This window comes from Tachysurus vachellii, chromosome 2 (assembly GCF_030014155.1).
Source record: "Tachysurus vachellii isolate PV-2020 chromosome 2, HZAU_Pvac_v1, whole genome shotgun sequence".
In the NCBI taxonomy this organism is placed as follows: domain Eukaryota; kingdom Metazoa; phylum Chordata; class Actinopteri; order Siluriformes; family Bagridae; genus Tachysurus; species Tachysurus vachellii.
The window spans coordinates 19,662,992-19,679,585 of record NC_083461.1 but is presented as its reverse complement, the minus strand read 5'-3'; the positions used below and the strand labels follow the sequence as shown (position 1 = coordinate 19,679,585).

The window sequence follows — 16,594 nt, the reverse complement described above, 5'->3', positions numbered from 1 at the left end:
CAGCCTCAGTGTAGTAACAGTAACAGCTCTTCACCATCATCACCGTGTCACTGTTCTTTTTCTCCAACAGGACAACATAGTGTTTTATTCCCCACAAATACACACCCACACACAAAGTGTACAGTGTGTAACAAATAATAAATCTCAACGTGTAAGGTGCCGAACATGCACGCACACAAACCACACATCCATTTGGTTTCCCTGTCCTTCTTGTGTAATGTCATGTTTTTTTATACACACTCTTACACACCAACCATCACAAAACACACAACCCTCACAACACACCTTCACACCCCAACCATCACAACTCCCACACACCAACCATCACAACACACAAACACACACGAATACACACTCGAAAACGCACGCTGTGGATGAGGGTATTGTACAGGTCTGCTGTGATTAGACGCAGGTTGGTTCCTCAGGTGTTCCTCAGGGTTCTCTCTTCAGCGTGACTCAGATGGAGAACGATGTTGTTCGATGATGTGGGAAAGCGGTTGATGAGGAAAAGCCTCCCTCTGGGATTGTGGTGTAAAAGGAATCGCGGTCAGCATAAGGAGCACTGGAGGCAGCACACACAAGGGGAAAGTGTCCAAAGGTGACAACTGAGATTCTTCAGTTGGGAAACAGGAGCTCTTCCCTGCCACAGCCCTGAGGGATTATGGGAAGCGGTTATTCTGGTTTAAAAAGCAATGCTTCATCAGGATCCATACGATTTGATACAAGTCCCTCCTCACACTACAACTTTTTGTGTGGTTTGTGAGCAAGGCCTGGACAGCAGTGGTAGCTAGCTAAATATAAATATATATATAATAACTTCTCCAATCAAATAAATACACTCTATGAACTATAGAGGCTATAGAGGCTCAGCAGGCACACAATGAGCCCAGATCTTTCCTTCCATAAAGGACAAGATAAAACAAAGCAGGAATCATTCAATCATTGGATTTGTCACTTCTTTACAGGGTCATACGGAACTGTCTAATCGAGCATGACTGACATGTCGGCTCCATATCGTATTTGTTGCTCTTGTGAATGTACAATTACATCCAGGATGCAGAGCTCATCCTCATGAGGCTCACAGTTTTTTCAGTGACCTTGAATAAAAAAAGATTGGATCCTTTCTGTAGCTGTAATAGTTTCTTGAATGTCTGCTGTTTCCATTCATTATTTATTATACACACTTTCAAAATTTGCATTAAAACAGGACGGAAATATGGCCGGTGCTTGTCTCGCTCCTGTCTGATTCCTCTCTCTTGCTGTTTACACTTGAGCCGTATTCAATTATTTAGCAGGAAATTCATGCTCTTGGCAGGAAATATCCTCCTCCTGCTGAGTGTGTGTGAGAGAGAGACTGACAAGACTTGTTATTGCTCTGGGAATGCATTCTACCTGAAGCATAAAGAGACTGTGTGTGTATATGTGTGTCGCAATGCACAACTTGTGGTCGGGAAATCACCTTTTACTGCACAACACCTGAGTCATTACAATGCCCGACTCACACACAGTCTCTAGATCACAGCTGCAGGCGGATCCAAAAGGCCGAGTCCATGAGGAGTTCTGACTCCATCGCACCTGAACTAACACATCGCCATGTCACCTCACGTCAGTGTGAGGATGTGTTCCAGTGTGTGTTCATATGGCAACAGTAACAAGATTTGTATAAAACGAACACAGTGTAAGCAATAAAACAGTGTGTGTGGTGCTGTCGTAGAAAAATAATCAACAACAGGTTGGAGAGATGAAGTGTTTGTGTCTCCGTTTCCTCCAGCATCACATCCTCAGCTGCATTAATCCTCTTGAACAGATTTTTCAGATTTAATTGTATTAATACCAGGTATTCCTTCCCTGACACTGGAGGCTCCTTCCACAAACACTAAATAAATGTCTTCTTACAGAAGCCTTCACTCGTTCATCGACTCCACAGGCTTTTTAAATGCTACATGTCCCAGTGAACAAGCCGTTACTATAGAAACCGCGGCGTATTCGACCGAGTGCACCGATATAAACCTGAGATCTGGAGACCCTCAGAGATCTCACACCTCTTTGCCTTGAGGTGTTTCACAGCTTCACTGTGGCTCACGGGTCTGCTCATGCTCCAGAAACCTGTCTCACCTTCACCAAACCTTTGCTTCAACTTTATTCCAATAAGAACTTGCATCATCAGACTCTCTGTGTGTGTGTGTGAGTCTATTTCATTTGTACATCAGGACAAACATGGGATCTGGATAAAGCGAGAGCTTCACAGTTCCTCAACACGCTCTGGTTTTGAACCACATCCGCCGGCTAGGTTCTTGGTTTGAGCATGTCAGTGAGTGTGGAGGAGTGACTGTGAGCAGTGCTGTGTGTGTGTGTGTGTGTGTGTGTGTGTGTGTGTGTGTGATGTATATTTTAAATAGAAGGAGCACTACAGACAGCTGTGCCGAGGACATGCTCAGGGCCGCCTGGAAGCCATATAAAATAAACTCTCACATCTCAGATCAACACTCCCTGCGTCTCATTACATCTCACTGTTTGCCCTCCGACTCTCTCTCTCTCTCTCTACTCATCCATTATTAAGTTACACAACTAAATAATGGATTCCAATAGGTCAGAAGGTGTTGATTAATGCTGTATAATTGCTGCTCTGACAATAGAAGACATTTATATTAATGCCCTCATTCTAATAGGTTTCCATAGTAACAGCTCACTCACAAGGACATTAGTGACGTGGTGTTTATTTACTATGGAAGGAGTCTCCATTGTCAGCATTTTGTAGCAGTCTGAGGTAAAGCTGTAAACGTATAAAAGAACCACAAACACAGTAAAGGCCCCGGTAAGCAGATTTATCCCATTTTATAGCATCATCTGTTTACTGAGGCTCTTTTAGGACCACGGATGGTGGAGCGAGAAAGTGTTCCTGATGCTGATCTGCAATAAAATCCAGAAACTGATATCTACACTGCGATAAAAATCTGACAGCGGAAAAATGATGAGCTCAGAGCAATCCAACCTCCTCAGTTTCACTTAGACGAAAGGAAAAAGTTTCAGGAATTTGAGCAATGATGCTGATAAAGAAGGGGGGAATGAGAAAGAGAGGGTTGTTTACAGAAGGGATGGACAGATTGATAGTGGATGGATGGAGAACCCGTGAGACTGTGCTTTTACAGTTCCCCCGGGGCCGAAGGAGGAAACTCTAAAGCTTTTATTATTAATGGCCGTGTCAGAGAGAGAAACTCTGAGCAAGCAAAAGCGCAACAGAAATGTGTATATGTGTGTGTGTGTGTGTTTGCGTGTGTACGTGTTTTCCAAAGTATACTGCAATGCAAAAAAAAAAAAGTAATAAGTTGCCAAGCACACGTCACCTGTTGAAAGTTTTATACTGAAATGTACAGGGAGAAAATCTTATTTACAGCATACACGTTAAAACTGTAAGTAAACTAAAGTGAAAAGAAACGTAGTGATGAACGAAGCTCTGTGCAAGTAAAGTGCAGGCAAGGAGAGGAGATCTTGTTTAAAAAACAAGCAGAGAGAGAAACAGAAGAAAAAATATAAACATCATCCTCATCATCATCACGGTTTATAATCACGTGGATTTTGGAGCGTGTATGTGGCAACGGAATCTAACAACCAACTCCGAGTCACTACAGTGGCTTTTCTCTGTAGAGCTGAAAAACATACAGAGAGAAAAAAGAAGTAAATGACAACAAATGAGAAAGAAATCAGCGTTCGCAGCAGGTGAGGGAAAGTCATGTTAAACTCTGGATAAATATAACTCTCATGTTAAACTCTGTATAAGTATAAACTCTGTATGTTTTGCGCTGTGTCCTTTTGTACCAGATGTTTTTATTGTGTATTTATTTGTTACAGTGGAGCAGATTTCCTCACCTGCATAATATGACTGAGAGTCATCAGGGTCGGGCTGAACCACCACCAGCTGATAACAGATATTCTGAAACACACACACACGTATAGAAACATGTAGCCATGTAAAGTTTTAGGCAGTAATGTAAACAGAATGAAAGATAATGGCACCTTTCTGGAGAACATCAGCGGATCTTTCACCACTGTAGCGCCACACAACTCCACCATGACCTCCATCTGGTCTGTAACACATCATTCACAAACCATAAACAACAAGGGAAAAGCCACAGAAAACTAAACTAAAACATATCCCTCTGTGTGTGTGTGTATGTGTGTGTGTGATTATACACATGTTTATTTTCAGTAAACACCAGGGTTAGCACACACAGATTGTGTCACTGAGATGATTAATGTTAAGTATGAATAAAACACCTTCACACCTGTGGTCATATCTGTGAAGGAGCCCTGGAAGCAGATCTCACATCCTTTCATCAGCAGCTGTAAAACAACACACACAGACAGACAGACAAACACACACACACACACACACAGACAATAATTATATAAAACTGATGTCTATTTGTAGTGCATTATGGGTAACACAAAAAAACCCACAATAACACCAGCTAGACCACTGTGCGTTTGGGGCGGAGCCTGAAAATGTCCAAAACGACATCCACTGAAGTGACAAAACATTAAATCAGTTCTGTAAAGTGTGTATTTATTGGAAACCCAGACCAACAACGTAGGAACAACATTAACTAAATACAGGAATAAAGAAAATGAGCGGCTGAAGCTGCCTGATAATTTCATGAAGGTCCCTTCAAAGGGAGAGTAAACAGACTGCTTTCAATCATGAGCTAAACCTTCATTAATTAACAAACTCGCTCACCTTCACTTTGCCCTGTTGAAGTAAACACTTGCATTATATGGACCTTCAGAAAAGCCATGTCGAAAAGTGTGTAAAGATTCATCAGGGCTGAATTCACATTGTTCACTCGCAGTGTACTATACAGTATACAGAAGGATTTTTTTTTTTAAATGCGCTGATTAAAACCTCAGACTCACGTTATTTTCTGGAGCGATTCGGGCTTTTTGGGGTCCTTTGTGGTCGCGTCCGTTAACAACATCACCGCAAACCTCGTATGGATCCTAGAAAGAACCGCAAGTCGTAATGTGATTGCATTTTATCATTCAGGAATCATTAGTCTGAAATAATATAAAATAGAGGAAGATTGTTTTGTGCAGAAAAGGGTAAAAAAATTCAACTGAGGAATCAATAAAACTTAAAAACAAACGTACTCAAAACTTCATTTTACTTGATTTGATTAATTTAATTACTATGTGGCTAAAAAATTACACAGAAACAGAAAATTGAGTGAGAAAATCTGACTTACTTCAGACAGAAGTTTGCCGTGTTTGAAGCACTCAGAGATCCCTGTTGGAGACCAAATACGAAAAGATCAAACTCTTGTGGTGACAGAAATTTCCCAAAAGAACCCAACATTCACAAACAATCAACGATCCACGCAGATTAGCTCAGATGCTGTGAAGAAGCAAAAATCCAAAAATCCAAACATTTAGCTCAAGTGATTCCTCAGATGGTTCATACAGTCGTCGTCTTTTTTTTTTTGCTCACAGATTTAGTTCCTACCTGCAATTACTGTTGCTCCAGCAAAAAATAAAGGAGAAACAACAGCGTGGCTTGATCTATTTTTTATGTATTCAAGCTCTCGTTATCATTACCGTCTCTGGTGTGTACAGAGACCTACAGCTTTGAAGGAAGCAGCAGATAGTTGGTGACTCTAGTGAGTTTATTTAGCTAAAACACTTAGCTAAGCTAATCCAAGAACGAATTTCACATATTAAATGTAAATCTAAATAACTGATTTTCACCCTGATTAGTACGGTATTTACTTATCTATCTAAACACGTTAGAAGTTAGAAGGATAAATACTACTATTTCAGGCCACGGCCACAGGTGGAATAGGGGCAGCCTCTACACCCCACAGGGCCTCGAATTTAAACTATAATCGACTTGTCATTGTGAGTCACACCTAAAACATGACATGAGCAGCACTGATACGCACACAGGAAGCTCACCACCCACTTCCTGCCGGCAATTCCCTGGAAGTACTTCAGCGTTCGCTCACACACCAAGTCTCCGTCTAAGCCAAAACAAAAACAAGTAAATCGTCATCATCATCAGCAGCAATGTTATTAAACTGATATTTTGATTGTATGTGTGTGTCAATATAAACTCACTGTAAAGTGAGCTATAGAGAGCGAGAGAGAGAGAGAGAGAGAGAGAGAGAGAGAGAGAGAGAGAAGGAATGAGCATCTCTGTGGTATATAAAAGATCTGCAAACTGAAGAGTGCAAACCCGCTTGAGAAACACTGAACACATGAGCACTCCGGCTCACTGTGCAGCACCGCTGTGTATTTAATTACTTGTAGACGCAGTCATTAGACTCACATTAAAAAGTAATTAGCTGGTTTGTGTTGCTGTTTAATGCGCTTGGGTCACGATTCAGCTCTGAAGAACACCCAGTCAACACCCAGTTAGTTCACAGTCACTTTAAAGATTTGTCTTAAATATAAACATTACGACTTCCTGAACCTGCTCGGAGTAATTAAAACAATAAGAGTTATTAAGGCATTCGTACTTTTCTAGTCTTTAGATGATCTAAAACATAAGAACTTTTTCAATATTGGAAACAAAATTATTATCTTGTCGCCACAGATTTTTCCAGGATGGCTATCGAGCAGACGGAGATAACTAGAAGGATTTGATCACCATCACTGATGTCTTTAAACAGTGAAAGTGAAAACTTTGTGATCATGTGCTGATGAAGGCACCAAAAGGTAAATCACAATAAAAAAATAACAACATCCTCATCACTGCTGCTCTTGGCCAAATGCACCATTTTAACTCTGTTCGAGAAAAACAGTATACAGTACAGCATACAGAAAAAAATCCAATCTTCTGGAGGAAAAAGAATGCTGTATAGACATCAAACTTCAAAGCTCCTGAGACAGTTGCTATGGTAACCACGCCATTAAAATGACTTTCTTAATGGTGCTCATTAATATGCTGCTTCGTTAAGAGTGTCTTTGATATAAAACAATACAACACAGGGAAGTAATTACCTACAGAAAAGATTGTGTGTTTGTGTGTGTGTGTGTCTGCGTGTGCCTGTGTGTGTGTGTCTGTGTATGTGGAGACAGAGAGAGAAAGAGAGCGCGTGTATACATTTCATGAATATAGACAACATCAAAATATGAATAGGTCACTCACACACACAGGCACACACACACACACGCACACACACACACGCACACACACGCACGCACGCATGCACGCACACACACACACACACACACCTGTCTTGATGATGATGTGAGTTGTAGTGGGAGTGACATGACTGCTTACACCAGCCTTCATCTTCCTTGCAAATTTCTTCAACAGGCCCTACACACACACACACAGCCACACGCACGAAGCCACACGCACGAAGCCACACACAAGCAGCCACACACAAGCAGCCACACACAAGCAGCCACGCGCAAGCAGCCACGCGCAAGCAGCCACACACAGACCCACACACAGACCCACACACAGACCCACACACAGACCCACACACAGACCCACACACAGACCCACACACAGACCCACACACAGACCCACACACAGACAGACACACACAGATTATTTTAGCACTTACTGCCTCTCAGCAATGTTTATATAGTTCTGTTATTTCTATCAATAATGGTGCATCAGCAGTAATTAACTAACAACAACAGTAATAATAAGTTAAAGCTTCAAATCATCGATTTTGACATTCAGTAAATCAGGAGCAGCTTCAGGAGCAGCTTCAGGAGCAGCTATAAAAATACACATCACACACATTGGACTATATGTACTCCAAGGACAAATGTAGTGTTAAAATGTTACTGCCTCAGAGACGTTACTATAACAAACTCTGACAAACACAGTAGCAGTATTTTTATATAAAAACCATTCCACAATGCAACAGAGTTCTCAATTCTGATTGGTCAGGTGATGATTCATTTCTCTAACCTTACAACGCGTTATCGTTTCTATAGAAACGGCTCGTTCACAGGGATGTGTTCAGAGCTTTATTTATGTATCATGTATGGAAGGAGTCTCCAGTGTCAGTGCTTAGTGAAGCTGTAACTTCATTAATTAAAACCAAGCAGTGTTTGTGTGGTATTGTGTGTTAACTCGAAAGGACCAGACTGTTTATAACTGCTAGAACGTGCAAGGATGTATTAACTTTAACATTAAATCGAACTATACACTATAAAAACCTGGAGTTGGTATAAAAGAATGGGAATGTACTGCTATAAAAAGTCCTATAAAAACTATCACACCACTTATTATATATAAACTTTTAGAATTTCATATTAAAACCATGTTAATTATATAGTAAAGCTAAAAGTTCATTTTCATATTAATATTTTTAAATGAGTATGTTGTACTGAACACTGCTATAATGAATATGCCATAATAATAATAATAATAGGACTAACATGGAGTATCTGTAGCTATATTATTTCTATTTTTTTGACATAAATGACTCACTGCACTGAGATTTTTTGCTTCGATTTTGCTAAAGATTGTCATCGTGTTTAAGAGCTGAAAAGAAATAAAGAGCATTAAATAAATTCATTCAGTAAATCTCTCACCTGTTCAGCAGCACTAAGCCCCGACGCCACCAGCTCCGTTCTGCCTCCGCTACCTGTTTTACATCGCAGAGCTGAGTGAGACAGCATAAATATATAAACTTAACACTGAACGGAGACTGACCTGATACTGAATAATCTGTATCGTATCATCACATTAGCCATACTTTCTCCCTTCAGCTCGTTCGGCTTCTTCTCGTCCATCACATCGACGGTCGAATCCTCAGCCGCAGCACGCTGACCTTTGACCTCTGATCTCTGAGACAACTGCCTTCCACGTTTACAGGATCGCTGACTTCTCCGCGGCCCTGCAGGTCATAAACGCGTAAATGCATACCGGTCATCCGCTGCTCACTCTTATATAATACATCTTTAAAATCACTCAACAGGGAAATGCAGTTTTTTAACAAACAATGATGGAGGAAATAAAACCAGTCCTAGTTCCTCCTGGTGATGGAACATTCAGACATAATAAGTAAAAATGACCAAAGTGACTAGACTACTTTTATTAGATTTATTAAAATCTAGAACCCAAGCTACTTTAGATGCTTGGATTTATTAATTAAAAATATAGCATTATATATATATATATATATATATATATATATATATATATATATATATATATATATATATATATATATATATATCTGTAATGACTTTGTTCTAGATTTCGTAAAATGTTGCCTGAATTTCAGATCAAATCAAACAGACCTAACATTTCTGAAATGGTTCCTGTAAGTGACAATGCTTAAATTTACTATGCAGAAATAACTAACTGAATGAATAACTTGGCTGAAAAGGTTTGGAAAGGAGACAAATGAAAGGTTCATCCTTTAGCTGGATTTACAGATGTTAGCATGATTTATGAGCGCAGCGCGACGTGTAGCGGTGATGTGAAATAACACACTTTTTTTTATTTATTCTCCTTAAAGAATAACTTTGTTGTATAATTAACGTTTTGCGATAAATTCCTGTAAGTTTAACCAAAAGGAATTCAGTACAGCAACAAAATGATATTACTAATAAAAGATCTGTAGAACTGTTTGCTGAAATCAGCACGGAGCATTCTGATTGGCTGACAGCACCGTACGTTCTACACTCAGGAGTATTATACAGACCACTTGTGTAAGTTTGTACCTGTGTTTATACCCGGGTGCTGATTGACATCCTCTGTCTTATTTGTATTGTCCAAGTCCCCGCCTTTCTTCTGGAGAGCCTCAGTCACTAAAGCCATCATTCTCTCCAACCTGTGTAACTCCTGCTGCATCTCGTCTCTCTGCTACGGGAGAAACGTACACACAGTTCATTAGTGCTCGTTTACTCCTGTCTGTCTGAAGGGTTCACATTTGTCTCTCAGCTGCTCTTTTGAACGTTGAGTGTTGCATGTTTACTGTTCATATGCAAATCCAAAATTAAAATCCATTTCACTAGTCACTGCTAAGTGAACGAAGCACGGCTCTTGAAAGCCCTTCAGCTGCATTAATACGGTGAAGTGTCTCGATCAACACAACAGGCCGACGCCGGAGCGCGCTCAAACAGGTGCAAAACATGTCATCTGTAAATATGTATTTACTGCCATCTTCTGGACAGCAGAAGTGCTACTTAGGTGACTACAGGACTATTGGCACCTTTCAGAAAGATTTATACAGAACACACGCAGCAATACTAAGAGTTGAAATATATGAAGATGCTGTAAAAACCTATTTTACACAGTATATATATATATTACACAGAGGATCTTAGAAGCTCCTATTTTATAGCAAAGATTGCTTTCTGTCTGGCACCGATGGATTCACCTGCACCTGTTCTGCACTAGTAACCCAAGGGAAACGTGCCACAATGAAAAGCAAAACCTTCTTCATGGCATTAACCTTACATTGTTTTGCTCTTGTTATTGTCAGAAATCTTCTGTCAAAATGTGCACAAGGTACTGCATCATAATACGACAGCCCTCAACTGTACTTGATGGGAACTTTAAATGCTGCTTATAGCTCATTGATTCTGCTAAACTTATACTTGAAGTTAAAAACCTGCCCTCACCTGAGTGGTAATAATCTCACTGGTGCATTGAGACGACTCGATGGAATGCCCTGTTTTGCCACCAGCTACGTCTTCAGCACCACCAGCTACGTCTTCAGCACCACCAGCTACGTCTTCAGCACCACCAGCTACGTCTTCAGCACCACCAGCTACGTCTTCAGCACCACCAGCTACGTCTTCAGCACCACCAGCTACGTCTTCAGCACCACCAGCTACGTCTTCAGCACCACCAGCTACGTCTTCAGCACCACCAGCTACGTCTTCAGCACCACCAGCTACGTCTTCAGCTTAAAGTAAAAGAAATGATCATTAGTAGAAGCTGCATTTATATGTATAAATTCGATTATGTATTACGAGTATAAGACACTTACATTCTTGTGGTGTCCCAAACAGATCCACGGATCCTTGACTAGAAGTAATCCACTCATCCATGCAAGCAGGGTCAGAAATACCACCATCTCGTACATCATTAGAATTTACATCTTGAAGAGATTTCTGTTTCTGATAAGGGGCAACGCACTGGCTTGAAGAATTTGACCGACCTTCTGGTTCGCTGTGAGAGCGACTATCCTGACTTGCAGGGACTAAACCTGCCATTGTGTTTTGTTCTTCAACTTGAAGCCTATTTTGGTTTAAAGAGTTTTTCACTGGCTCTTTGGCAGAAGATGAGGACAGATGTGGAGATTTAAATATTTGGGCGAGTGGGGGCAGGTCATCATCCTCAACACTGGATTCAGAATCTGAAGACTCCAGCCTCTGGGGCTTCCTCTTCCTCCGCAAACATGGCTGAGAATTAAATTCTCCTTCATCCAGCTTATCCAAGTTATGATTGGTTTCAGGTTCTATTAGCTGAACCTCAGGACCATTTGGTACAAGGCCATCTGGGGTGACTGAGGACTCAAAATTATTACACTGAGTTTCAGAGCTGGTCATGGGTCCCAATGGAATGCTGGTGACTTTGCAACCTTGAATTTCTGAAGAATTTGGAGACTTTGTTGATTCCTTGTTATGAGAGATTTGTGTTTCTTTTTGGGTTGGGCTTGTAGAGAAAAGCTGGACAGAATTTGCAAGGTCAACCTTGACTGAAGGCCTGGAATCTTGCGATCTTGAGTAATCTTGAGAATTTGCAACCATCTCAGGTTTGTCACTGGCACCTGAGGTGCTGATCGAATTGTGTTTCTGGGTGTCCTTTGGAAGAGTGGTTGATTTTACCTGAAGAAGACTGACACTTGCAACATCTGCAATACCGCTTTGAGAGTTTTGAGACATTATCTCATGAGCTGATACCTCAGATGGATTTGGGGGCAGAACTTGATCAATATTCAGAGAGATCCCTGGTGTCTCTGTTAAATCTACGTTCTCTTGCTTCTCTTCCTCTAAAATCTGAGTAAGGGATTTCTCTTGGGTTCTGGAGTGTGAAGTTCTGGGACTACCCAGGTCGAAGGATTTTCTCTTGGTGGCTTTGAAGGTCTTCATGAGTTGCTCTGTGTCAAGTTCACTATCATTGGTATCATCATCTTGCTCAGTAACTTTGTGCTCAACAGCAAGCTTCAGCGTTTTTGTAGATGGTGATTCCTGATATTTCTGTGGTAACGATTCTGGAACCAGAGCTGCTAAGGGACTTGACATGTTTGCAGCTTTGGTAGAACAAGGGAGAATGTGATCCACAGAGTCTGGGACAACAGAAAAGTGTGAATTTTCTTCAGCTATAGACAGAGCAGCCACATCGTCACTGGACTGCATGATTTCAATGTTTTCAAAGTTATCATTGTAAACACAACCATTTCTCCTCATGGACCATTCTGTTTTTTCGCTCTGAGAATCATTAATATGACTTGTACCAAGATGAGCAGTCTTGGCACTTGGCTCATCCAAATTAGCAGATGGATTATTTTCAGGTCCGTCAGCAGGTTTTGGGTGAGCTTGTTTAGATCGTCTTCTTCTCGGAAGACCTTGAACCTCCGCAGTGAACTCCTGCAGCCTTAGGCTTCGTCTGGTTTTCCGAGCATCAGGAGACTTCATCTCTGCACTACTAGGATAACTTTCAATATTAACTTCTGTCTCGATTAAATTGAGATTACTTGGGACCTTACTCAGCTCAACAATTTCAGCTCCAGCACTTACTAGAGCAAGGGACTTTGCATATTTGGCATTTTTGCATCTCTCCAAATTGTCATCTTTAGTAGTGTCATGAGTGCTCCGAGTGATCCGTCTCTTCCGATCTTTCTTGTTGTTGGTGTTGCTTTCGTTTTCAGTCAATTCACAGTCCACATCTTTCCAAACATCCTGCATCTTTGATCTCCGCCCTCTTTTCCTCAGAGGTACCGCAAATGCTGGACTATCTTCAGTAAGTTCAGCATTTTTATCAGGACCACTCTGCACCCTTTCCTGCTTGCCTGAGGACCTTAACGGCGTGTTGCCATTTTCTTGGTTGCTTCCTTCATCAACTTCCTCTTGATCTAATCCATCTTCTGTATCTTTATTTGATGTCTTCCTAATGAAGTCAGCTGAATTCAACCTACGGCTCGACCTCCTCTGGGGTATCTCGACCTTTTCAGCCTTTTCCGATAGATTTCCATAACGAACGACAGGAGCGATCTCTTGTACAGGAGAGAAACTTTTGGCAACTTTACTCTTGATAACTTTGCGCTCTCGTTTATACACCGCACCAAACACTTGTTCTTCCAGACCTCTACATAGCACTTCCCTTATAGGACTTGCATCAGCTTTACCGTGAGCAGAATTGTTGATCTCCGTTGACACACCTGAAGCTGTACTCTCCTTTTCAGCATCGCTGTCTGTGAACTTCGGAAAATCTCCTTCAGCACTGTGTTCAGCTTGGGCGTCAGAAACCGGAGAAATCTTCAGCAACCACTCAGACACTTTCTGCACACTTTTCTTCTCTCGCTTATCCATAATTCTGTCTGGATCCAAACAAAGCCTTTTAGATCGTCTGCAGGAATGTTTTACTTCATATGGAGCAACATCCTGCTGTGTTGGTGAATCGCTGGCTTCTGCTCGCGGTAGAACGTCTTCAGGAACTGCAAGGTTTGTTTCTGACTTTTGTGGCAAATCAGCAAGACTGCTGTCTGAGCGATCTTTTACTAAAGTTGCAGGACATGAATCCTCAAGACACATGAGTTTTGCGAAAGCATCTTTAGCTGTAAGTGAGTTTAAAAAAATAAGTCAGTCACAGCAAAGAGACCAGGATACAGGAAAATTCCGTGAGCTGTCACACTTGTACATTTGCATTATCACGTGATAAACGCAACAAAAAAAAATAGCCATTACATTCGTCCCACCTGCTGCTGTAGAGGAAATAGTCGCTTCTTTCTCAGTCACAGTGCCCTCGGAGGTCGTATTCTCTCCACTGCCCTGCTGATCTCTGGACTCTGTCTCAACACTGTCCAATGAAACATGAAAAGAGCAAAGAATTGCTGAACCTCGGGGTCATTAATGCAGCATTTTAATTAAAAAAAAAAAGGCGTGACTGTGACTCTAACCTAGCGCCATGTCTCCTCTTTGGCAAGCCAGTGAAATCTAGGAACACACAAACATATAATATATATAAATTTCCCCACACAAACTACATACTTCTACAATGTATGTAAATACTCCAAACACACTTACAGTTTGTTCGCGTATCAATTTCGTATGAACAGACTAAATTTCGGAGGCCTTCTACCAGTTTCTGGAAACCTGGACTTTCCTTCAGACTCCTATTAAAATTTAAATACACATTACTCAATACAGGATTAACAGACTCACACCTATATTAAAACCCTTAAATATTATATTTGCCAGTTTTATTACACTTTCTCAAATGGTTTTAGACCCCAGTGTTGGTGTAGCAGACTAATCAGAACTCTCAAAGGAATATAATAAATATAAGATTATAAGCTTGATATATAAATATAACATACCTCTTGGTGACCTTCGTCTTACACACAGGGCAGCTGGTTTCCTTCCTCTTATTCCGCTCCAGCAGTTTGGTCATGCAGAACCTGAAGAGTTTTACACAGAATCCTTAAAACTGATTCGTTATAATACTAATTTTGAAGAAAAAAATCATTTTAGTCCAGTCAATACATAGCCTAATTTTTATTTATTTATACATGTCCAAATTAAAATACGACTTACTTGCAGAACTGGTGGTCACACTGGGTCGAAACGGGTTCGCTCATCAAATCCAAACTGTCAGATAAATAAACACAATAAGAAAATGTGAATGTCCAAATGTCTAAGTGATGATGTGTGATAATTCTAAAGCAGCTCCATTGTTATTCTGTAGATGTAGAGTTTTATCTCTCTGACCGTATATATAATCGTTATAAATATAAAATTTTGTGTATGCTGAAAAAGTCTTACACATGGACTTCATCTGACTCCATCATGCACACTCTGACTGCATCATAAAGCACTTTTCCACACTGTTACAGCATATCGTTATGGTTATTATACACACTGAAGCACATTGTCTCCTAAACTCACCATATCGGACACTGCAGGTTCTCCCAAATCACAGCGATGCCCCTCTTCACGTCTTCTGCCTTCACCACACTCATTGCTACATGTCACAAATGTACACCACGTTACACAAGTATACAACGTGAACTAAGCACATGACAAGCCCATACTACTTCCCCTACAAAGTGCACTCACATAGCTAACTCCAAAGTGGCTCCTCACGGGACATTAATTGCACGAGTGAGAATTGTGCACACACACACCTTATTTACAGAGCACTACATATGGGTCACTACATACTGTACTACATACACTACTTCCACTGTCATACCCTACATGCAGTACAATTATGCAGGGAGCACAGAGACAAATTCCAAACAACTCACATGCTGTCACAAGCAGATAGTTTATAACAAGCACAAAGTGCACTTTTATAGTGCATAAATAATGGTCCCCTACTATTTTAACTTATACAGTGCACTATATAGTCTGGAGAATATTTATGTAGGCTGCACAGAAACAATCCCAAGTGACTCACTTGTCATAAAACATCATTAAATCATAATATGTGTAAGTTTGGGTCACGTATTAAGTAAGTACTTAATTAAGTAAGTAATGGCACCCACTTTTTGGACCTATATAGTTTAACTATAAACAAAAACACTTTCCTTTAATTTAAGATTTAATAGCAGTTTTAGGCTGTAATTAAGTCTTTATTATTATTATTATTATTATTATTATTATTATTATTATTATTATTATTATTACTACTACTACTACTGTTTTTATTATTATTATTGTTATTATTAAATGACGTCATACACTTTACCAGTGATTTGAGGTAGTCTTAAACCATACAGTTAACTATACATGTTATATAGAGATATATACACACAATACTTCTTTAATTATGTGTCACTAATGTTATCTTACACTCTTATTCTTCGATACCAGTTAGCTAGCTAATCATATTAGTCAAAAACCACGGCCGACGTACAAACCTATCAACACTCCCTACATAAGCACACTACCTACAATAGGACACAGCGATGTTCCCTACCCTCCCTAGTGCACTACTCAATAACACAGACTCCATTTGGAACATAACCCGCAAAGTTCCACACGATATTGAAGAACATTGGTTTAGAATTAACGCACCCAAAGCGTCCAGAGCGCCTACTGATGTTCCTGACGTACCTTCAAATCAGTTGATTTCTGTAAATTCAGTCAAAAAAAATTAACCAAATCCGAGTCCGTGTAGCCACTTAGCTCGCACTCGGAAGTTAATCGTGTTTGTGTTTTCGCGCGACTGTCTCTGTGACGTGACTGACGCGTTTCCGTCTCTACTTCTCTATATTTGTTTTTGTTTTTTTAAAGAAAATATAAAAATTACAAAATTCTTAAAGTAAAAAAATCCCAAAAAACTGAAAATTAATACGAAAAAATAAAATACAAATAAAAATAAAAATTTCTGGACGCAAACAGACGCAAAATGCGTCACTTCCTCTTTAAAAAGAAAACAGGAAGTTTTCAG

The 16,594-nt window shown here is 40.3% G+C and overlaps 1 protein-coding gene across 4 annotated transcripts; it reads right to left on the bottom strand.

Annotated features, from left to right (window-relative positions):
• Nucleotides 1-1,117: 1,117 nt before the first annotated feature.
• Nucleotides 1,118-16,383, bottom strand: LOC132840623 (breast cancer type 1 susceptibility protein homolog). Of its 4 annotated transcripts, none has more exons than XM_060862419.1 (20): nucleotides 16,258-16,383; nucleotides 15,085-15,160; nucleotides 14,734-14,787; nucleotides 14,517-14,597; nucleotides 14,224-14,312; nucleotides 14,097-14,133; nucleotides 13,896-13,996; nucleotides 10,965-13,754; nucleotides 10,594-10,880; nucleotides 9,691-9,832; nucleotides 8,718-8,858; nucleotides 8,554-8,624; nucleotides 7,228-7,315; nucleotides 5,934-6,011; nucleotides 5,241-5,281; nucleotides 4,912-4,995; nucleotides 4,284-4,341; nucleotides 4,015-4,085; nucleotides 3,868-3,931; nucleotides 1,118-3,647 (listed from the first exon to the last, which is right to left on the bottom strand). In XM_060862419.1, exons 2-20 carry the CDS (start codon nucleotides 15,156-15,158, stop codon nucleotides 3,553-3,555), a joined length of 4,446 nt encoding a protein of 1,481 aa, XP_060718402.1. In that variant the 5' UTR covers nucleotides 15,159-15,160; nucleotides 16,258-16,383; the 3' UTR covers nucleotides 1,118-3,552. The 4 variants fall into 4 exon arrangements, with proteins under 4 accessions (XP_060718402.1, XP_060718419.1, XP_060718411.1 ...); XM_060862436.1 differs by having other exon boundaries at nucleotides 8,554-8,606; XM_060862428.1 differs by having other exon boundaries at nucleotides 16,219-16,355.
• Between the last annotated feature and the right edge of the window lie 211 nt (nucleotides 16,384-16,594).